Source organism: Perissodus microlepis, chromosome 14 (assembly GCF_051167445.1).
Source record: "Perissodus microlepis isolate ML-2025 ecotype Zambia chromosome 14, ASM5116744v1, whole genome shotgun sequence".
Lineage (NCBI taxonomy): Eukaryota > Metazoa > Chordata > Actinopteri > Cichliformes > Cichlidae > Perissodus > Perissodus microlepis.
In genome coordinates this window covers 30940292-30964379 of record NC_140474.1, presented here as the reverse complement: position 1 = coordinate 30964379, position 24088 = coordinate 30940292, and the positions used below count along the sequence as shown (strand labels likewise).

The 24088-nt window shown below is 41.7% G+C and overlaps 1 protein-coding gene across 1 annotated transcript in view; it reads right to left on the bottom strand.

The window, feature by feature from the left end:
* The window catches only part of LOC146374219 (calsyntenin-2-like), a 314916-nt gene extending 300631 nt beyond the window's left edge, over nucleotides 1–14285 (bottom strand). Inside the window, exon 1 of the mRNA XM_084951267.1 lies at nucleotides 13767–14285. Coding sequence (XP_084807393.1) covers nucleotides 13767–13830 — 64 coding nt within the window. The 5' untranslated portion in view covers nucleotides 13831–14285. The remainder of the gene's footprint in view (nucleotides 1–13766) is intronic.
* Nucleotides 14286–24088: the final 9803 nt, after the last annotated feature.

Here is a 24088-nt window from a genome sequence, read left to right as displayed (position 1 = left end):
TGTGGCTTTGGTATTCAGGTAAAAGCAGCCTCTTCTCTCAGGGCGTTCGCTGGCTCGATGTGGGGCCCCTCCACTCTCAGAAACAGATGTTAAGCCTGGGTTCGGCCATCCACTCTCACCATAATGAGAACTCAAGGGGGTCCGGTCCCACACACACACACTTATGCACATGCATGACCACACCAAAAAACACCCGTCTTTCCAGCACACATCAGTAACGCACACCAAAACACACACACACACACACACACACACACACACACACACACACACACAGCCAACAAAACCTGAGAGCTAAACAGTAAACAAGCAAGAGCGGTGGGTGGACTCATGATTTAATAATGTTGTGCTGGCTAGAAAAATAAGTGACCTTCGCACACATGCAGGCATCCATGTTAACACGCAGTGTATCCAAGTGACAAGATATTCAAATAGAGGGCAGTGAGAGCGAAGGAGAGTTGGGGGGGGGGGACAAGGGCTTGGAAAAGAGTGTGTGTGTGTCCTGTGAAGCATTTTTGAGTGCCCCATGAACGAATGTAGCACCTTCTTTATTATGTATGACAAAGGGGGAAAAGGAGTCCACTCATGGTTTTAAATGGGTATGAAAATAAGATCTGAAGATCTGAATTCAACATACTGCAGGTTTCTAGTTAACTCAGAGTAACAGATAACCAGTCACACTCACATCCACACCTACAGCCAATTTGGAATCTCCAGTTAATCTAACAAGCACAGGCAGAGTGAGAACATGCAAATCCTCAAGAGGAAGAACCCAGTTCAAACCCAGGACACAAATGTTTGAATTATAGGTTAATGAATACTGTTTTATGGGGGGGATTCGGTTTTTTAGATAATAATTTAAGGGAAAATAGAGCTGGGCGATATAAGATTTTTTCACATCACGATATGTTTTTTTCATATCAGGCGATAACGATATATATCACGATATAAGCCAAATAACTATATTTGTAAGATTTAAATGTGCCGTTGCTCACAAGTAAAATGTGAAATAATCAGCAGCTTGTTTGGATTTAAATATTTATTTCCCATAATAAGTTCAACAGGGTAGATGTACTTAAGGAACATGAGACTTTTTCAGCTAAATAAAGACAAATATTGCAAACTACACAAAAGGCAGCCGCTAAAGCGTTTAAGTTTCAAAACAGAACAAACAAAACAGGCTACTAAATTGTCAATTCCACTTAGAAACAAAATATTAATTCTAAAAATAAATCTTAGTTTGTTTTACAGAAGAACAGACAAAATTGACTAACTTTTGTCAATATCAAATAAACTGAGAACTAAAAGGAAATTCTCAATATCTCCTTGTTGTATAGCTTAGCTTTTCAAACAGTTTTAACAGTTACTTTAGTCTGACAAAAGCCGAATGACGAATTAGCGCTTCCAGTCAGAGATTGAGCATGCACCGGTTTATTGTATTTCCAGACTTGCTTTCGGCACAATTTACAGTGCGCGCTACTCTGTTTTTTGTCACACTTGAAATACCTTCACACTACGGAACTTCTATGACTCTTCCGTTCGACAATCTCTCCGGCATTGGAACCATCATCTGTTTTCTCTTCGGTAACCTTCGGTCACGCTCTCGGTTGATTTTTCTCTAGTCGGCACACTCATTTCCTCCATTACCTGGGCGGCACGGCGGCTGGCTGCTTCCCAAACAAATACACATGTGCGGCTTGGCACTTGTGCTGTACGTAACAAGTCACGTGACGTGACGCTGCGGCTGTGATTGGTTCGGCTCTGCACTAGTTAATTTGGATTGGCTGTTCTTCTTTTTTTTTTTAAGAGGACAAGAGAGATGAGGCCTATCGCAATAGTTTAATTTTTCTATCGAGAAAAAGTTATTTCGCAATACATATCGTTATCGTTCTATCGCCTAGCTCTAAGGGAAAACCTTAAAAACAGTCTCTTCCAGAACTGCATTGTCTACATTAATGGGGTCTAATCATTTTGATCAACTATTTGGTCTTTCACTTTTGCAATTCAGGTGGGACTTAAATAGGTGCCACCAAGAAGATGCGGGATATGCCCGGGAGGGGTTGCCAGTCTATCACAATGCTAACAGATACAAAAAACAATTAATGCTCACATTCACTCTTATGGCCAATTTATAATTTACTCTGACACTTTCTTCTTTTTTTCCTTTAATTTGTCAGAAAATTGGCAAATGTGCTGTGATTGCAAAATTATTCTCCTTTTCTTTTCTTTTTTGTGATGACTTTATATCTCAATGGCCCCAAGCATGTGTTTTTTCTGCACAATTTTGTTTTTTATAGTGTGCTACAAGTATGCCAAATACGCCAGTACGGTCACAGCTGAAATATGCCACTTTATCAGTGGGGCTCTAATATTATTGCTTTGCTTCTTTTTCTCAGTCTCCCCTGGGTATGTTTAGCCTTGATAAAGCACAGTCTAATCAAGTCAACAAAAACTAGAACAAAAGTCGGATTAAAATTTGAGCTTCTAACTGTCCTTAACCCAATGCCCTTCCAAAAGTGGGATCTCAGTGGGGTCCTCTGTAAACGAGGCAGGAACTGAATGTGAAAGAGAGAGGGGATAGACGAATCCTGAGGGAAGGAGAGAACAGTGTGATAAGACCTGGCTAAGCCTCGCCGCCGGTAATTACCACCATGCTAATGCTACACCAGGAAAAAACCCAGCGGGAGCATGGAAACTGATGAAGACTATAGATTAAAAAACAAAAAAGAAAGAAAGAAAGACATAAAACAAAAAGAGGAGATGTCGAATGTCTGATATTAGTGACTCAGAGATCAGACAAAGACAGACAAGGAAGAGGCACACGTGAGGGTAAGATGGAGGCAGATAGAACAGAAGAGGAACAAGGCGGAGTGAGAGAAAGCAAAGCGATGGGAGGAGGTGGTACACATTGACCCAGATCCTCCTCCTGGTAACCAGGAGGGGAGCTGCTACAGCCTGGCTGCTGTCTGCAAGTGGGGGCTGGAGCACAGGATGAAGAGATACAGGACACAGATATGAGCCAAAACAGCCGCCACGGCCTGACAGCTGGTCTAAATCACAATAAACATGTGAGGATGTGGAGCTTCAAATTGTGTGATTTTTTTGGTGCGTGTTGGGCTCCTATAAGAGCTGACAGGTACCCTCAGTGCTGCGCTCGCTCTCCCCTTTTCCTCCTATTTTCTTTTTTTTTTTTTTCCTAGGGAGTGAGACAGGAGCACCTTGGTGATGAGGCCCCAAGCGTCCCGTTAAAAAATGAAACAACCCAACAGAGTTCACGTCCCTCAGGATTCGACCTAGACGCAGGTAAACACACACACACATACACACATTTGACCATGCAATTACTGAGGTTGTGCAACAGCCAGAGGGAACGCACCTCAACAGAGGGAAGAGAAGGCGCTCAAAGAGTGTGTCTGTATATGTGTGCGTGGACATGTGCATCAGTGGCCCAGTTACAGCAGAGGGATAAAATCGCTGCATCCGTGACAGCCCTTCTACATAATTCTTGCCCCACCTGTTCAAATGCTCCACCTGTGCAAGTTGTGTGTGCGCGTGTGTGTTCCTATGCAATCATGTGAGTAAACACGGTTGCTACAGATTTCTTGGAAAGAGGGATTTTAGCGTGCATGGACAACTTTGAAGTTTCGAGCCGAGGCCTTTCATATATTTTAACACGTGCAGATACACACACCTCCCCACAAACTCATCACAAGGATGTGGGATTTCATGGATCATTGTGCCTAGATTTCTATAGCAGGTTGAAAATATGTCTAGCAGACTGTGTGTGAGAATCACTGGCAACAAATCAGTGCACTTCAGACTGTTGGAACTCTATTTTTAGATGCTTTATGGTTCTTGGCTCTGTGGTCCCCGATACTGGAGAAAGTCGCGGACCCTCGCGAATAATAACTCATCGCCTAGACACGCATCATCGTCATGCCGCATCTCCCTATGTAACGGCTACGTGTTAAAAAAACAAAAAACAAAGAGCACTGCTTAGCATTAACATTTAGATGCTGCACATTTCCTGGCCATTTTTACCCGTCCATCTGTCACTCATCAATCACCGCTCAGCCTTATCCTCACTGTGACAGACTGTCAGGTCCCCGGTGTGTTCTCACATTCCTCTATCCCTCCAATCTTTCTGCATGCCGGTGTATGCAAATGAGCTAATGGAGACACGCACACACACAAAAAAAATCTTCCGGCAAGTCTGCTTTCAGCACAATGGATGGCTCCGTTAATGCAGTTTCTCTCCGAGTGTCATTGGCTCATTTCAGCACCAAGGACAGCGCCAGCACTCGCTCCACGTCTGCTTGTTTATAACTCGTCTGCTGTCGTGCAGTTCTCTGGGAGGGTGGGATATTTCTAAAAGGAAAATGAAAACAACACTTTCTCCCATCCAAACAACAGCACCGAGGCTGCTCTCGAAGCGTTTATACTGATCTGTGATGCATCAGCCCGTATTAAATATACATAGGCTTGATAATAGCAAGACTAGATGTTTGGCATCCAGCTCTTTGTGTGTTAGAAATTCATGATGACTCCTATTTCAGCAAATAATAATAAAAAAATGGTGACAACGCTTTGATAATGCCAGAACAGGGGTAATGTAGGGAAACAGGTTTAGGCTAGGCAGACCTCATATCCAGTCACTACCAATTATAACTGCTGCAGAAGGGTGACAGACTCTGGAGCATCTGCTGGCAGACTGGATTAACACCAGGGGCACTGGCACTTTAACTTATAAGAAGCAGCACTAAATAACATGTGTTTTATCAGGGCAGGCATATCTGTAGACCCCCTGCAGATGTAAGGTTTAACTGCCAAAAAGGCCCCGAGCCTCAGGAGTCGACGCATCCACAAGTATAAAGACAAAGAAAAGCTGTTTTATTTATGCACTGCCGCAGGAAAGCAGTTGTGAGGGCCTATGTGTTTGCATGTGTGTGTGTGTGTGTGTGTGTGTGTACATGAATTTTTAGGTTGTATACGTATAAACCCGGCCAGCGTCTGCTCAGGCCTGTAAGTGGCTAGCATATGGGATGACAACTGTTGCCTTCATGGGGGAAATGGACAGATTAATTGAAATTGAGCACAGATAGAAGAACAGGCAGCAACTGATGATCACTTAACACAATCATCAAGGAAAAATCACACAGGGACTTCCTTGCACGCTACCCCGCTTGTGCGCTGCATGCTCGTGTTTGTGCGGGGCGCTTTGAGAGATTGTGGACTAACGGAGAAAACAACAATTACTGCTTAATTAATATGTGTGTACCGGCAGCCCCAGCCCAATACCAGTGGAAGATCATCAACCTCAGCAAACCAAGAGCAAATACTGATGGCTTCTAATGAGGATTGTGTGTGGTGCGTGTCTGTGTAGACTGACAATGAGGAGCATGTGTTGCTGCTTGCCCTGCTGAAAGAATCAGCTAACACTCATGCAGGGCTGACCTGAATATGCAGTGAAACTCAAATAACCTTCCTCCCGCTCCTACAACACATCTGTGTGTTGAAGCAAGCACCAGATCAGCACCAACCAGACCTTTTTCTGTCTTATTTAACAGTTTAATAAAGGAGCCCTTCATTCTTAAAGTAAAAGTTCCAAATTTGGGAACTATGCTTCATCGTGTTATATAATTTTTCTTCAGCACAAAAGACGCAGTAAAAAATGTTTGATTTATTAGAGCTTCTGTTTGGGGAGAATCAATAAGATCTTAGAGTCTCTGGTAACTAACTGATCAAGGCCAAAAAAATGTTCACAGTAGTTCTCAAAATACTAAATATTTAGCCTAACTTTACATTTAATAGAGCAGGACAAAATGTTCTAACAGCACTCTGAGCATGAACAATACATACTTTCCTTCCTCTTGACCAGTATGTACTGCAGCTTTTCTGTTATTGTATTTGTCTGCATTCTTAAGACTTCAGTGGGTTAAGTAATTAACTTGTCTCTGTATGAAGATATACTAAGCTTAAAAGTGGTGAGTCATATGCAACTGTACGATCCTGTGCAACATATAGTCATGGAAAACTAGTATGTACGGTCAATGTATAATAATATACAGCAAAGCAACAGTGGAAGAAGAAGAAGTTTACCAGGTGACCTAGCCACTTTGCTTAGCTTTTGACCAGCAATTTTTACATGGTACGCACACTGATCATTGAAAAGCATGCATTATCCGCACCTGTTTGTTCTTTTAGAGGACTTCCTTTCATTCAGCTTCATTTAGAATCTTCTTTACTGTCATTTTGTCGCTCATAAAGTAACCCTTGAAGCTATCAAGCTGCTACCAAGCAAATTCAGGGCCACTGTTGTATACCAATACCAATTCTGAAACTGTTACTTTTAACCTACAAAGGCAGTTTATTTAAGGGTAAACCTGGAATGTAAATGTTTCTGTCTACTAATACCAGCATTAGTCACAATATTTTGATCAACCCTCCCATCTTCACCTGAAGCTGTTTTTGTCATTGGTTTCTGTCACATTCCAGGCCTGCTTATAGAACAAAATGACTGGGCTTGCATCAGTGTTAGTGAGGGTGATTTCTGCCTATGCAGCTGTCCTTGGAAAAACCCAGCAACTATTCTAATGGTTGTCAAACTGCATCTTTACTGGTGTATACTGAGGTGTCAGAACTCATCATTAAGGACACAGGCGAGGTCGTCAAATGTCGTCTTTATGGGGAAAAGAGTTAAAAGAAAAATGAGCATGTCACCGTCTGTTGGACTGATGGTGGCTGGTTGGAAAATTTACATACATCAACTCAAGGTAGCCTACAGCACCATGCAAATACAGATAGGAAATTAATGTTTTGGATATATATTTAAGATAGGTGATGTGTATCACAGAGTAAAAGCCAAAAATAAGTGTAGAGACTTATCTCTAAGCTCCTCAGAGGCTCTTGCTATTTTTCCGCGTCGTTTCTTGAAGTCCGCTCTCCACTCAGAGTGCTCCACTTGTCAAGTGTGAAGATTTATGAGTCACAAAGACAAAGATCTGCAACTTTCTCTGACCCTTTCCTCTCACTCATCCTATAATTCTCTCTGCCTTCTCCCTCTGATCATTTCCTCCGAGGTCAGCCAGACCCAGCTGGTGGAGAGGGACAGGTCGGGCACTATCTGTCTGTGTAACCCTTTGCTACTCATCAGTGCGTGCATGTGTCTGTGTGTGCGTGTCTCAGGATGTGTCATCATTCCTCTCTGAAAAATAGAAGAGAGTCCACTGGTGAGATTGGGCTAGAGGTAAGTGATTGGAAAACAGGACCAAATAGATGAAAGGAGGACTGAAGGTGGCAGAAGGACCTCCTTGAATATATTGTAGAGCTCTTGAGCGTAAGCGTGTGTGTGTGTTCCTGTCTAGCTATCTTTGTGAGGACCGAAATCTGCATTCTACTATACTTGTGAGAACCAACAGTCACTTGTGAGGACACATACACCGGTGCTCACAAGTGTGAAGGCCTTTTTGAGGCTCAAAATGTGGTTTTAGTGTCAGGGTTACAATTAGGTTATGGTTAGGTTTAGGGTAAGGGTTAGGGTTAGGCATTCATTTTTAATGGTTAGGGTTAGGGTAAGGGGCTAGGGAAACCATTACGTCAGTGAAGGTCCTCACTAAGATAGCTGAATAGGCTTAAGTGACTATTGTATGCACTGTAGTCCATGAGAGCAAAAACAACAGGAGAGTTTGGTGAGGGTCTGGCTAGACACTTAGAATAACTTAAACTTCATAATCCAAAAGAAGTGGGGATTAAGTGTAGCAGTAAGGAGAGACATACACGCACACATTCAGACATGCAGCTGTGTGTCATAAGTACTTTAAAGTCAATGTGAGTTGAAAGTCACCATCTGGTAGACATCAAGACACACAAAATTCTACTAATAAATCAGTTAAAAGACCGCAGCCTGATGCAGTTTCTGTTATTGTTGAAAACAAAGCTCACACATTTAAAACTCACTGATACTTGACATTGTTAAATTAACAGCAATGGAGAGAGCAAGGCTCCAGAATTGCACTTAAGCTCTATAGCTTTAAAGGCGCTTGAAGTGAGAACAGGATCGTATCAAAATGTTCGACCTCTTCATGTGACTCCACTGTTTTCTACTCTTACAGGTGACAAAAAAAGCCATCAATGCGAAACACAACTGAACAGCAGTACTTCACTTGCAAGTGTTATTAAACTGTTATTTTTTTTAAGTTACAAGTTTTCTTAATGCAATGTGTTTTCTTCATTCTTTTTCCTTTTATTTTATGAGAACACGGGTCCTGCTTTACAGTGACTGACAGTTGTTGTACTGTTATGGAAATATTATGTATTTAAATCAAGCATTTACAAACCAGTGCCTGGGATTCATTAAAAGTATTTGTTGTGTCTCAAGTGGATTTTTTTTTTTCAAAGTAGTAGCAGCTAAGTGATAACGGTGCAATAGAGCATGTTAATGGTACCATATTAATGGTAATTAATTGGCACTTTTATACCAAAGGTTAGACCTGTAATGTAGGTGTGTTGGACTACAACAGTGTTTTCCAATATTGTTTTTTTGGCTAAGACAGCCAATGCCTAAAGATAACATCAGCTTTCTAGCCAGTGTCCAGAAAGACAATATGAAAGCCCATTTAGAAGCAAGAAGATTCAATTTTGTCCCCATATGACCACAGTCACCATTGTTCAGCAAAGGTAGAGTTGCTTAAATGTTCCTTTAAATGGTCCCTATGTTAACAGACATACAAAGTCCCTAAAGTGCCTAGCAGGGCACATGCAGGAGTCACAGGGTGAAAGGTGGAGAGCACCCAGGACAGGTCACCAGCCTATCACAGGGCAAATATACAGAGACAGACAACTTTTCAAGCTCACTTATAGCTACAGACAATTTAGAATTGTCAGTTAATCTAACTAATGCATGTCTTTGGACTGTGGGAGGAATCCACAGTACCCAGATTAAACCCACATAAGCATGCAGAGAACATGCAAGTGCCACTGACAAAGGCTACGGCCAGCAGGTGGAGTCAAACCTAGAAACCTCTTGCTCTGAGGCAAAAGTGCTAACCATCACTCTACCATTCCAAAATCAGTGTTGACAAAGAAAAAAAAAAGAATTACCTTTAATTTCTGTTTAACAAAGTAATGCAAAGTAATGCAACACATCAGTGTGACTAAATGCAGCAAACACATCAACAGTTTATTAAAGTGGAAGATGGGGGAAATGTTTTTACTTGTCTTCTTCATGCACTTGTGAGCAACACTAGCCTGAGGTGTGGTCATGAAGAAGCCAGGGTGAAAAGGCATTGGGGTGGAGCTTTTAAAGAGTAGAGATATGCAGATCTTTGGATGAAAGGACAAGAATATAGTGGAATATGTCACTTTGTAGTTAAATTTCTTTTATTTTTTTTCTTATATTTTCACTTGGTAATGAGTACTGGAACAGATTGCTTTATCTTCTAAGAGAAAAGGTAAACCAATGCATTCCAAGTAGTGTGTAATGCATCATAACAGGCCATCTGCTGATGAAGATCACATGAAATGGTGAAACGCTTCAAAGAAGTGTTTGCACAACTTTTGTGAATGTCCACAGGAAAAAAAATCTAAATACGGTAATAATTCATTTCTGCATTCCTCTTTCCGCTTCTTGAATCCATCCATCCTTTCTTTTTCTTTCCCTTTATAGTTGATTCCTTTGCTCCTTCCAAATGCATCTCAAAAAAGACACTGCAGCATCTAACTTAATTCTGCAAAATCTACTCTGGCCTCGTCTCTGATCAAATCCTTTCTGTGTGCCTTCCTCTCTCTGTGTGTGTGTGTGTGTGTGTGTGTGTGTGTGTGTCTCACTCTCTGTCTGTCTGTAGGGCAAATCAATAGGCCCTGGCTGCCTATTTGCTGCCAAGTATGGTCAGCTGTGACCACTCAAAACAACCAAAAGGAAAGAAGGAAGGAAAGAAGAGAGAGAGATGAGACACCTACTCACTGTATGTTTTACCCAGTTCAGTCAGCCACTGAACTACATACTCACATAGACCATGACTCCCAAAAAGCCCCTCCCACCTTCCGTTCCAAGTCTCAAAAAACAATGGAGCAAAAGCAGAAGAGGCTGAACAAAAAGATACTGTATATAGTGTGAAGATGTAGGCGAATATAAGTGTAAAGGCCACTGTGGAATACCCCGGACAAGCAGAATACACTAAGATCTGATAACAGAGACCAAGTTTCCTTTCATTTGTGGCTTTATATGAAAGTTTGAAAGGAAGCAACAAATAGCCAATCGACACTACCCCATATTCATGCCATCCTTAGCACTGAGGCAGAGAACAAAGGTTTGATTTCTCATTAGCAATAAAAACAGCATCTGTTCGCTAATGAGCAAAGTTCAATATGCTGTAAGGAACTGTGTTATTCCGTAGTCACAAGACTCCCTGCGAATCTAGCCGCGGCACTCATGGGATCACAGAAAACCTCTCGACCTTCTCCTTAAACTTATCCACTCTGTCTTTTGTCTCTAATGCTTGTGGAACTGTGCCGGGATCAGCGGCCTGGCATTCTTCCATCACTGCAGCCGCTTAAGCTCTCCTACTTCACAAATGGCATAGAGCTCTGAGAAAAGAAAAAAAAAATAGGAAAAGAAAGAAAGTGTTCGTGGAAAAGAGAAAAAAAGAAATCTGTGAAGTTCCTCCGTGTCACTGAGGCTTGCCTCCCCGTGGCCGTGGCAAACTGGACAGGATTTGTGCCGCACACTGTGTCACAGCCTCGTTGGAGGATTTATAGAGTGCTCCCTATAATGCACTTGCTCTCCTCCACCGGAGTGGACATAAATCTGCCTCTATTTTTTTGACACCCCCTTTTTTATTTGCTAATGGGATCCTCAAATGCCTATCCTCTTGGCTTGTCTTTATCCCCTCTACACACACACACATAAAAGCACTAGCTCACACACACACACAGTTGCACATGCAGAAGCTCTATAAGGAATGGCATAAATTATAATACCTGCATTGATTAATCCTGCAACTTTTCTAGCAGATGTCCGAGCAGCCAGCTGGTTAGCATGGAGCCTCTTGCACTGGCTGAATATTACACTCTTAGCCCCCCCCCCCCCCCCCCCCCCCCCCCTCTACAGACCTACAGTGTGTTTATCTGGATATAATAAAGCAGCAAAAAGGTTCCCCCAACAAAGAGTCACACAGTGGGCAGCTGAATTAAAATACAGTGTGCTGGTAATGAGCTATCTAAATTCAGAGTTCATATTGCTTGGAATTACACAAAAGCAAGGCTCCGGGCAGCACTGGCAAAAAACTGTATAGCTCTTTCTGCCTCGCTGCCAGGAGATTCTCCCTGTTGAGCTGGGACACGGTCGGTCCTGGGGAAATCGATTGAGCCGCAGCGTGTATCTAGCGAACGCAATAATTCCTTTGTAAACGACATCACCTCCTTGCCTATTTTTGCATACTTGGCAGCTGTCAACATGTTGGCTTCAATCCATCACTCTCGCTCCGAGCGCATGCACACACACACACATATATGCAAGGGGGATGTTAACACTTCAAGCTCTGATTACTGACAACTAAGTAAGAAATACACGCTTGCATGCCGAGTCTGACTGGATGACTCGAGGGTGACGGTGCTTAAAGGAAGTCGCCTTCCTGGAATGAAACGGTGGCTAAACACAAAATGACAGGAGCGGCGGCGCTTCAAAGTTATCTGGGAAACAAGTTTGTATACTGGCCCTGCAGAGGCAGATCCCTCTCCGGCGCCTGACATGGATGCACTCTTTCAGTTGTTATCTCAAGAGCTGAAAGTGAGAACCAGACTTGGAGTTAAGGAAAAAAAAGAAAATGGGGAATGGTGCTTCTTATTGTGTCTGCTTCCCAGAAGCTGTGACAGGAAGCAGGAAAGGGTGGTAAAGGTTGGGCAATGTACAGAGCAACAGATAGCAGCAGATAGGCAGATACTGGATACAATAGCCTCTTATTTTCTCCTGGATTTAACTGCACTATACAGTGTCCCAGGGGAATCAATTAGAACCATGGTGTGCTTGGTTTTTTCCACCCCCATTGACTTGGCAGTAATTTGTTTACTTCACAGCCAAGCTCTGGATAACAAAAAACACACACACACACAATAAATCCTTCCTTACAAAGCAACCTTACCCTTTCTTTCTGGCCATATTACATCTATGAACTAATCCAGTTAATACCCTAATAGGTAACATGTATTTGCACATGATAGACAGCCCCACTGTTGCTTGCGTGCAACTGAAAAGTGCATTAAAGGCAAAACTTTGACCTCTTGGCCAGGTCGCAGCCCACAGCAGGTTTATTAGCATATCTTTTCCTTACACACACACACACACACACACGGAAAAGATTGCAGCTGTAGGCAGCCAGCCGACCAGCAGCAGGGAGGATCTTCCCCGTGTCAGAAGGCGAGGAGGATGAACAGCTTATCACAGTTCTGGTGCCGCGTGGCTGCCAGATGAAACTGACAGGTGTCACCTTGTTATTTTGCTGTGCAAAAGCCCGCCCAGGTCTACAGGGAGTTGATTAGCACGAACCTGTTGCCGCATTTACCTGCTTACCTACGGCACATGCCAGTCTCACAAGAGGACCGAGCGGCCCCGCTGCAGTGGGAGACCTAAAATTAGCTGAGCAGCGAAGCAAAACTGCCAACAGTATGGCACAGATTTATGACATCTGGACGTCATTATCGTATATATCAGGTGGCTTGGGGGATTTTTCGCGGCGCGTGTTTTGCAATTTGAAATGAGCCAAAAGTAAGTGCCAGTACTTAGAGGCAGTTTGTGGACTGACACAGGTACACACACAAAGCGCATGACTTTTAAAGGAGACTCATAAAAGTTTGATTGATCTTGAAAGCTTCAACTGCTTTTGCAGAATTTGCCATATTTAGCTGCTTACATAGGTACATATCTTTGCAACGCTAAGCTGGGGGCTGCCACGTTACATACATGTGCATGGCATGTGTATCCTCAGGCAAAGACATTGCCTTATTCCTTTTCCAAGATCCTGGACTTCAGAAGTGAGTCATGCAGATTCTCTCAAACAATAAGCTCATGACAGGTCACACACACACACTAACCCCCCCTGCTTTAACTATATTCTGTCATGTATTTTCTTACATGCATGCAAATATATATACGCAGTCTTGGATGATTTTTTTTGTTTGTTTGTTTAATTAAAACTTCTGCTTTGCTTTTCCTCTGCCTATTCCTCCGCCTATCAGTCACAAACAGCAGAAAACAGGAAAGCCTGTAACCTCAAATAGTGCACGAGGATGCTTCATCTACACTCATCTACACCACAAATATGAAGAAACAAATGTGAAGAGGGTGAGCTATCATAACAAAAGTCGTAATCAATTTTTTAGCGATGCCACCTGAGATTAGCCCACCCTATAATATAGGCCATAACAAGGTCACTGTACGCTCTTTATTGAGTAACACAGAGCGACTGTAGTGATGCCACAGAAGATAAAAACGCATACTTCCGAGTGCCATCGGGGGCTGCACAGTCGTACAGTTATTATCAAGTGCTAAGTATCCACAAGTCCACGCAGAAACACCAGCGGAAAATTACAGCCCTGTCTTGGAGTGAGGAACAAAACGCGCACACAGTGCAATCAGCAGAAACATCAATTAGTTCGCCTCATCAGATGGTCATCTCTCTGCGTCCACGCACAGCAGTTCTGACCACAGCCACCCACTATAATTATAATAAAGCACACTGGCAGACGGGCACGCTGCCCTTCACCTACCGTACCTTTGGTGTGAGCGGCGCTCAACCCCAAAACCAGAGCAGCCAGCACGCCGGCTATTCTCAGCATCTTCTCGTTGGAGATTCGGGAGAGGGACTAAGGCGACCTCCTTCCTCCTCTTCTCTCCTCTTTCTGCCTTTTTTATTTTCCTCCTCCTCCTCCTCCTCCTCTCTCTCTCTCTCTCTCTCTCTTTCTCCTTTCCGCCCTCTCTCTCTCCGCGGGGTCTCTCCTCTCTCTCTCTCTGTTGAGGCAGTGTGGAAACAGTTCACTGATATGTGGGACAAGCCGGGGGAGCGTGGAAGTAGAAGGACAGCGGATACCCGCAACGCACCTCGCCGCTCGGCACCGCGCGCGTCGCAGGCTGCTCGGACTGTGGAGACGGGACCAGAGAGCGGCGGACCCCGGGACCACACCGAGCTACGTCATGAAGAGGAGAGAGATGGACCCGGGCGCTTTTCCTTTTCTTTCTTTTTTTTTTTCTTTTTTTTTTTTCTGTCGCTCTCCCCGTCTCCCTCTCACTCTCTCATCCTCCGCCCTCCTCGCTCTCCTCCTCCTCCCTTTCCCTATCTGTAGAGCATCCCAGCCCACTCCAACAGCAGCGTGCAGTGATCCCTAATGTTACAAAAAACGAGAGGGTGAGGGAGTTTGAAAAGAAGCTATTTGAACGGATTCCGTGTACAACACTGTTGGGTTGTCGGCGAGTATTTCTATAATAAAAAATAAAGCCGAAACAATTGAACTACAAGCGCTAAAGGCTCATTACAACACCATCAGAGTTAAACGCTACAATGCCATTAGAAAGCAGTACATATAACAATGCCTTAATTGCGATGAAGGGGAAAGGGCCATACAATTAAGGCACGGTAAATTCAAACGGAATATCCAGGGAGTGATTTTAATACTGCAGCGTTTTTTTGTTTTTTTGTTGCCACTCATTAAAGTGTTGTTGCTCTAAAGCAGTCCTAATTTACTGTGCAGGCTGGTGTGTCCGCAAGTCTGATCTATAGTTTTGAATAATCTACAATTTAACTGACACGGACATTTGTGGATTTACAGACTCCAGTTGTTTTAAGCCTGAAACACAGACACAAGAAATGTAAGTTGCAAAAATGTTACTGCTTTGTTTTTGGTTTTTGGGTTTGTTTGTTTTTTTTAGAAAGATTGTAAAGTATTTAAAAAGACGTTAATGAGTTTTTCGTTTGGTTTTTTGGGGGGGCTGGATGTCATATTTAGCCCAGAGGTTGGCTGTGAACCTATGAGCAGAGAGCTAGCAAGGTTTGTTAGCAAGCTGCACAGACACTTCTCTGTCTGTAGTGAGGCAGAAACTTCTAGGACAAGCTTCGCATCACAACAGGACAGATATATAATTTGAGAGTATATTTATTAATATTCCAAAAGGTGCCAATGCCACAACCATGGCTAAGAGGTCCTTTTGAGTGTCTTCTATTACTCGAGGTGAGGCCTAGCTGACAGAGATGAGCTTTAGCTGCCCAAATGAGCAAACAGGCCTCTACATTTAAGCCTTAGGAGCAGAGGTGTCTAACATAAGGCCCAGGGGTAAGAATCAGCCCACTAAACACTCTAATCCGGCCCACTGGACACCTTTGGAACATGTAAAGAACCGCATAGATTTTTTTTCCTCCTGACAAAAAGTAATACAGGGTGTTTCAAAAAGAATTGTCCAATTTCAAAAGACTCTATATTTTTTAAAGTAACGGGCATTGAAGCTTGGGGTAAAGTTTAAGATACGTGGCTGAATATAAATACATACAAAACTTACAATGTTCACAAGTGTGTGCCCCTCTGAAAACACTTGAACCTGCTCTTTCCCACAGTACATATTTCGATCATTACCAGTGAACGGCGGTGGAATTAAAGCACTTCGAAATCACATGATTATTTTTGATACAGCCTGTCGATGAACATTTAAATAAACAAAAATAAATTTAAGACTACAATATACACTTCCTTTTTGTATTTATCATGGGTCCACTGTATTTTTAAATTTTTTTTGAATTAGCAAAAGCTTTGTTTAATTATTACAAAGTAGTCTGTGAAATAAGGTACCAGAAATTGTTATTTCTTACAATTTATGCACAAAGAGATATGTTGGCAGATTTCTTGCAGTTACCACAGCAGCATGTGTTTAGCAAGTAGAAAAACTGAGACTTACCATTGAAACTGTACTACTTATATGAAGCTAGAAGAAGAATTCAATGTGTAGTTAAACTGGGAGTTTCACTGGTCTGGCCCATGTAGGTTCAAAGTGGGCTGTATGTGGCCCACGGTGTAAAATTAGTCTGACATCTCACATCAAACATAATCATGATCATGATGGATTTTTTTTTTTTAAATCACCCGCCATACAGGTGTGATGAAGGAGGAAACTAGCCATAAAGCCCAAGTGACTATTAGAGGAACTGCAGTTTTTGGCACTTTCACACTGGATTTATTTTGACAGGTTGCTGCTTGGTTCAGACATTTACGCTGCTTCGTGAAACGGGCAATGAAATTAAAAATCACTGTGCAACATCACTCATGTTTGCAGAGAAAGAGCACAATTTTTTTGCATGTTTCAAATTGGGAGTGGGGGGAAATCTCATTTCATTCTTCTACTTTTGTCTGGAAGGTGTGTGTGTGTCAATGTGTATGTGTGGGTGTGTGCTGGCATGCGTGCAGGTTTGTATATGCCTTGTTGTTGATGCTGTGCAGCGAGATTAATAATAACTTTTTCAATTTTCCTGAGTAGCCTATCTCAAAAGGAATTTTTCTTCTTTTGGACCATCTCTGCTGGTTAAGGATTATTCTGGGAGGCAGAGGAAAATATTGCCTCCGTTATCTACGGGGGGTAAGAAACAGATGATAATGCTCTGATTTAAATCCACACAATCCAGTGATGAAATTAAATTTTGGTCTTCGTTTCACTGGAAAATGACCAAAGTGGTGTATAGCTTACAAGGGCGTGTGTACAAAGAGGTGACGGGGCAGAGCAGTGTCTTTCTAGCTAGCATGCTTCGACTTTAACAACCCAAGGAATATGTTGCATAAAGAAGACTCGAGTGAACGGTTGGGTGACATATTAAAGGGGAAAAATATCAACAAAATGCATCACAGTAGGAAAATAAAGTGTTGAGTGATCATTTGCACCCAGAACAGCTTGAGTAAACACTGGGATTGATTCTAAAAGATACTCCCTTATTTGTTATTTTAATGATCATTCAAATCATTTTCATAGTCAAACCATTCACTGTGTGAATACAATATGTCTCATTCACCCATGCACCCATATAGCCATATGAACACTTGTTTCTATATTCTTTAAGTGCTTTCTATCTAACATTTGCACTCTGACTAACACATCAGGAGAAATTCAGGGTTCAGGATCTTGTCTAAGGTCACTTTGGCATGCACATGCACATATTAAACATAAACATCACGTTCTGCACAATCAGTTTCTGCTAGTTTCTTCTATTGTTATCTCTGTGATGTATGACGCATGATGGCATATCCTTAAACATCCCACAGCTCCAGCCCTGAGCTAATCTCATGTAGCTGTTGTTCAAATCTTTTGCTTGCGAGGGGCCGCCAATCAGCAGAAAGTTGGCTTAAAGGGAGGGGGAAGGAAAGTGAAGCGTCAGTTTCAGATGAACGATCAACTGAGGTGATGTGTTCTTTAAAGCTGCAATAGTAGAGTCCGAAAATAACAACATGGAGCTTCTAATCAGTCCCCTTTAAACACCTCTGAGGGTATATACTATAAGCTATTATATTCCACAAGGCTTTAAAGCTTAAGGACGGCTCTTTTCCAAATTATTAATCTGCAGACGCAAATACTATATCACAGAAAAGCAGGGCCCATAATAATGTAGCAAGGCAAGTCACCTGGCAAGATACGTCCTGAATGTGACAGAAGTTTCCATATCAGTAACTGAGCTGCATCAGGCAAAATACTTCAATTTTTTTCATCAGGGCTATTTTCAAAATTACAACCTGCTGCAAATGGCCAATTTTGTGAGAATCCCGTTTCTGCTCTCCAGGTTTTTGATGCTTTTTCATTATTGACACACATTATGCCCACCAGGCTACCGTATCTACCACCCTGGGAATAGTGAATTGGGAGCCATAATGCTAATGCGATATCACACCATGTCCGTCTGTCTGCTCAGAGTCCAGAGAAAACTTTCGCTCGCAACGCGCCCCGTCAGGCAATCTAACCCGGCCGAGCGGTTTTAATGTGCAATTCTGGTCGCCTCATGGAAGTATTTCACTTTTGGGAGATATTACCGGCTACTATATGATGATGGAAACCTTAGGAAGGATGACAATATTAGTTTACTATTGTGTAATAAATATATAATGTCAGAACGTAGCCCTTCCAGAACAAATGAAGCACCGGCAAGGATTTAAATAAAACACAATCTGGGTAATTCAGAGGAGAATTTTGATGTTACGTTTTCTTTTTCTTTTTTCTTTTTTTTTTACTGATAGCTTTGTTTCATATTAATTTTCTTATCTTTGAATCACAAGTCTGCTCTGAGTTAATTCCATATCTCTTTACTATGCACCGTCACCCTGACTGCAACAACTGACACTGAACACAGCGGAACACAATGAAGCTTTTGTGACTCAGCAGGCTTAATCAGCAATAACTTATTGTGAGGAACATTGTGGCCACTTACCAAAGATTTGTGAGTCATAGCCAGAATGCTACGCACATAGGTGTGGTTAGCGGTCAAGCTTGTTCTCATGTGCCTTTGCTCTTGCATAAAGTTTAGATGCAGGACCGTGGCACACAAAGAAGACAGATGCATGTAGAACACTGACTTTAAACTTTCACTTTGCACACCCAGGAATTGTGCACAGACACACAGCTTTTTCCAGTAAATCAGGTCTGGCTGGAGATCCCTCTGTGCACAGCGAGTGTGACAGATAGAAAAGCACAGTCGTGCATCTTAATTTGATCATTTGCTGAACACATGGAGAGAATAGAAACACCATCGTCTTCATTGCAGGAGCTAATGGTCCATTGTGCTGCTATTTGGAATATAATCATGGAGAGAAGTGAATGCCTTATTTGTGTGCAATTTTTTTTATTAGTCAGTTTCAGAGTTTGGACATTAGCTTGCGGGGGAATGTGTTGACAGTTAAAAATGTTTTATTTTCAAATTTTGCAAAGCAGGTCCAAGCCAGACCCCAATGTCATTCCCATTGTTCTCCTGCCTGCTGAATGCTCTTAACCTCAGTATTCCATCCTATGACTGTGGGGATTCTCCCACCATCTTGATCCTTCTCCCTCAGTTGAGAGATAATTTTTTCTCAAGTAATGACGCTCCCATGTTTCCTTTTGATCTTTTATACCATATCTCCACGTGCACGAAGCCTTTGTTTTACTCCATGTTTTGTTCTTCTTCTAAGCTCTGTGTATAGACTAATCACTCTACTGTCACAACATCACATCTCTCAATCTCCCTCCCCCTCCTCTCCCCTCTCTGTCCAGTAAGTGTGTGTGTGTGTGTGTGTGCGTGTGTGTGTGTGTGTTTGACAAGAGTGCAATGCCTCGGCATGCTCCCACTGACAGCTGGCTGAGGCTGTAGGAGGAGGTGAGGACGGGGAAGGGTAGGCATGAGAGGTGGCTGAGAAAGGCAGAGAGATAGACCACCATCCCCCTGGCATTTCCCCCCGGCTCTTTCTGAGGAAGTGTCGGTGGCGGCGCTTTGATGCCGCCTACATCATGCAGAGGTCTAAAGCTGTGAGAATGCCTTCTGGCCCCGTTTTGCCTTGCCTCACTGGCAGGAACTGGGCCAGAAGTTGTCATCTGCTCAAAGCCTTGCACATTTCTCAATCCCATTACTGAAAACTGTAAGAGAAAATATTGTTTCCTCTCCCGTCAGAAAAATCAAAACACTTAAATTTTATGTCTTTAACTCAGTCATTTTTACTTCTTCTTTAAACATTAACCTTGGTAAAAAAAAAACAAAAAAAAAAACATTTTTTTTACTAGAACACAACAATACTAGACTAGGCTTTATTTTATTTTAAAGACCAAAATAAATCCCTCACATGCAGGTGCATTTTTGAAATATAAAAGCTTTCATTTGTACTGTTCTGAAGTTGCAGAATTGTGAGTAGACAATACAAGACTTTCAGGTTTTTCACTTTATTATTCAGGGCCACCATAGATATATATCGCATTTATTCGTTACTTATTCTGAACAGCAGTTACAGGTGACTAAGCATCACATGTATGAGAGTCCAGTCCTTTCTCACGCACTGTAGCTCAGTCTCATTATTGCAATGCATCCAAAACCAATTCAGGTCATCTTGATTTCCTCTAAAATGAACGTGAAAAAAGAAAAAGAGGTTCCTTTTTTTTTTTTTTTTTAAAGCATGAGTGATACTACAAAGAATACTCTTTCCTGTAAAGATTTGAGTATGTTGAATAAAATTGTATTTATTCAAGATGCTTCACACAGAAGAAAAAAAAGCTGAAAGGTAGGTGATGAAATGAAAACTTCCTTTTTAAACTTTTTAACAAATAAGAACCTAAACAAAAAATTTTCACATGATAACAATAGGGCTGCCACAAACGATTATTTTGATAGTCGACTAGTCACCGATTATTTTTGCGATTAGTCGACTAATCAGATCATGCATCCATTGGATGTAAAATGTACAGCTTATTGCACCAGCAGCATCTGCTCTTATATAACTATCATTAGCTTACAGCTTTAAGTGTTTAAGGTACGTGCTAACTAAAAATAAAGACAAGATGATAGTTTGTTAAATTTTAATGAAATTTGCAGATTGTTTCCGTGAAGTTTAATAAACTCCTTGCTATCTAAAATATAACAGGACACCGGAGTATATTCTCGAGCATCTCACACTTCTGATAATCAGTTGTCTGCTTGACGTTTATTCAGCTGTGTAAAAACTATAACTTTAATCTCAGCCAAACCGATTTACTCAGGAACAAATAAAATATTAAAAAAGCCAAACAATAACATTTTTAAGTTATCTAAATGACTTATATATCATGTTTAACCTGAGTAGCGAAAGACGGCGGTGGGTTTGAAAACGATTTGCTGAGAGTCCGGTGTTTTCACGGGCTCTAGTGAGCCTTGCCCCCGGCTAGCTATCGAGCTAGTGGGTAACAGACGTCTCCGAAAACGTCGGAGCGCTTTTGAAAATATGTGGTGTCTTGATAAACTGAGCAGATATTTGAGGTTTACACAGTTACATTCTCACCTGAAAATATGTTAAACGTTTATTTTGTGACCCAGAAAGAATAATAAGAGTAATATTAAAACTAACTAGCTGCCGCCATTGTTGGAAACTGAGCTGGGCTGCGCTATGAATTCTGGGACAGAGCTACGGCAGCTGGCATCCTTGTACATGCAGTGCTGCCATCTTCTGTTTCAGTCCGTTATTACACTCTTAAATCCTACTACTTATTCCTGCGTCTTTTGTGATCTTACAAAGCTTCAAACGACGCGTCGACTATTAAATCAGTCGTCGACGATTTTGATAGTCGACGTAATCGTGACTAGTCGACTACTCGTGGCAGCCCTAGATAACAATATCCTTTCATTCTCTGCAGTGCACATTACACCTCATACAGTCATGTGAAAAAGAAAGTACAAACTCTATCAAGTCAAATGGTTCACATATCACAACATAATAAAGCTAATAATAATAATAATAATTAGTCCTTATCAGTTTCTAAAATTATTTAAGTACAAACTCAGATGAGCAACAACATTGGACATATTACACCATGCCATTTACTGAAAAAGAGCCAGAATGCAGAAGCAGAAGAACTATGTGCATCCTATGATTCAACAGTGTAGAGACACTTTTATGAAGTAACTATTTTCAGTCTGACTTTATCAGACTTTACATCATTGTGGTTGAATTGTGGTCGACTCTTAATGCATTTGTTAATGCACAGCTCTCTTAAAGATACAGTGAGAAATTATTTAGTGATTTATTAGTGTATTATTGTGTCTTACAACAAATTGATGCATTCTCATAAACAGAATTATTCCAATAAAAATAGGAAGGAGCGGGTGCTGGTTTGTGGGAAGCCTCATCTCCTGAACTCAAGTCAGGCCTCTAAAACACGAAAATGTGAATGAATGTGCGTATTTATACTATACAATACTACAATACTACTACGCAATTAGTTATTGTCAGTAGATCCGATAAAGCAGCGGCCCCCAACCTTTTTTGCTTATGTCCGACAACCAGTACCGGTACCAAAAAAAAAAATTTATTCATAACACATGGGAAAAGACCCAGGGAAACTGAGTTAATGATAAAAAAAAACAAAAAAAACAATAAAAACCACTAAAAAACCCTGAAAACTATAAATTTCACACCCGAGCCTCAACTTTCGCGGCCTGGTACCAAATGACTCCAATCCGTGGCACGGGGGTTGGGGCCTGCTAAGATAAAGGATTGCTTACACCTGGCACTGCTGCTGCACTTGAATTAGAAGGGAATAAAAAAAACTTAAAAATCTCAAAACTCGGTTGACTGTAATCTACAATTTACTCACATCTACTGGTGAGATTCTACACACTGCACCTATAAAGTCCCACCAAACCACTTCAGCACTTGACCAAGGCCACCTATTATTTTTCAGTCATTCTGGTGTATATTTGTTGCTCTGCTTGGGATCATTGTAATGTCGCATGTCGAGGTTGGCCCAAGCTTCAGCTGTACTTGTGCTTGACAGTTGGTGTTTGTGCTGATATGGTGTGTTTGCTTTTCACCAAATGTTGCACCGTGCATTTGGGCCACACAGTTCTATTTTCATCTTATCTGTCCAAAGGAGAAATGAGACCTGTGTTTCAGAAGTCTTGTGGTTTGTTCACTAAGCCATGCTGCCATGTTCTTTTTAGAAAGTAGAGGCTTTGTCCTGGCAGCCCTTCCAAAGAAGGCGTACTTGTTCAGTCTTTTTCTAATTGTGCTGTCATGAACTGTTTAAGGTTTAGCCAAAAGAGTGACTGATACAATAAAATGACTTACAACACAGAGAATAGGGTCTAGTGCTTTAGCGATTGAGAACCTTGTAAAATGGGATTTTCCCCCTGACTGTTGTGACACAGAAAAGAAAAACATTTAACTTGATTGGATGGAGCCACTTCCTGCACATGCAAGGACGATAGCCATTTGTCTGCTCATTGCTGTTTTGGTAGCTCTGCATTTCTTTTTGTCTCTTCCTCCTTTCTGCCCCCCTTTGCTTGGTTTTTGGCTCTTTGTTCTGCGTGACTCTCCACAGTCACTAAAGCTGCTGCTGTCTTTGAATAGTAGTCCTCCTCTGGTCCAAGGGAGACTTGGCTGCAGCACAGCAGGCTTGTTTGTGGGCCTTGGCAGGAGAGGCTTGCAGACCTGAATGTACCTACTTAGGGTCTTTTTTTATGGCATGAATGTGTTTGTGCTGGTGTGTGTGTGTGATATGTGATAGAGAAACAAACAGTGGAATTTGTGTGTTTGCGTTTGTGTGTGGTGTGTATGTGTCTAAGTGTGTGTGTATGTGTGGTCTGTCTGTGTGTATTTATGGTGTGTATGTGTGGTGTATGTGTGGTATGTATGCGTGTGTATATGAGGTGTGTATATGTGTTTGTGTGTGTGGTGTATATGTGTGTGTGTCTGTGTGTGTGTGCGTCTGGTTTTCTGGTTGTTGTTTTTTTTCTTTTACCTTGGGGGTGGAGGTTCAGCTGACCGTGACCAGACTTTGCACACACATTCATGCCCCAGTCAGAGCCTCCCATCCCTCCAGATCTGGTGTATCAGCCACTTACAGATGGAGAGCTTCAAATAAACATGAACACAACCTTGATTTACACATATACAAGGGGGGAAAAACGAACTCAAAAGAAACTCCAAAATACATGTTAATTCTGGGACAAACCAATCAATCAACACCCCTATGGAAAGCAATGATATGTTCCATTTAGAGAACAAATATTTTTGTTACTATTATTCATTTAATTTGACAATATTTAAAGAAGAAACAAAAAAGAAAGTAAGAAAAGAAAGAAAGGCTGAAAAATTGATTGAAAAAAGACTGTTTGATTTTGATTTTGTAGAACTACCAGAGAAGAGATAAGCTTTAAAAAAAAAGAAGAGAAATAAAAGCAGATGTTTTATGAACCATAAGACATTTTATAAAAGCAGTACAGGTTGCTTATGTACGATAGCACTTTCCATTCAGCTTCTCCGTTTTCATTTGCTGGTAGAGGACACACACAAAACTGACATTAAACGTGAGCTACGCAGAGGATGGAACTTCCTCAAAGCAGTTTTTCAACAGACAAAAGAT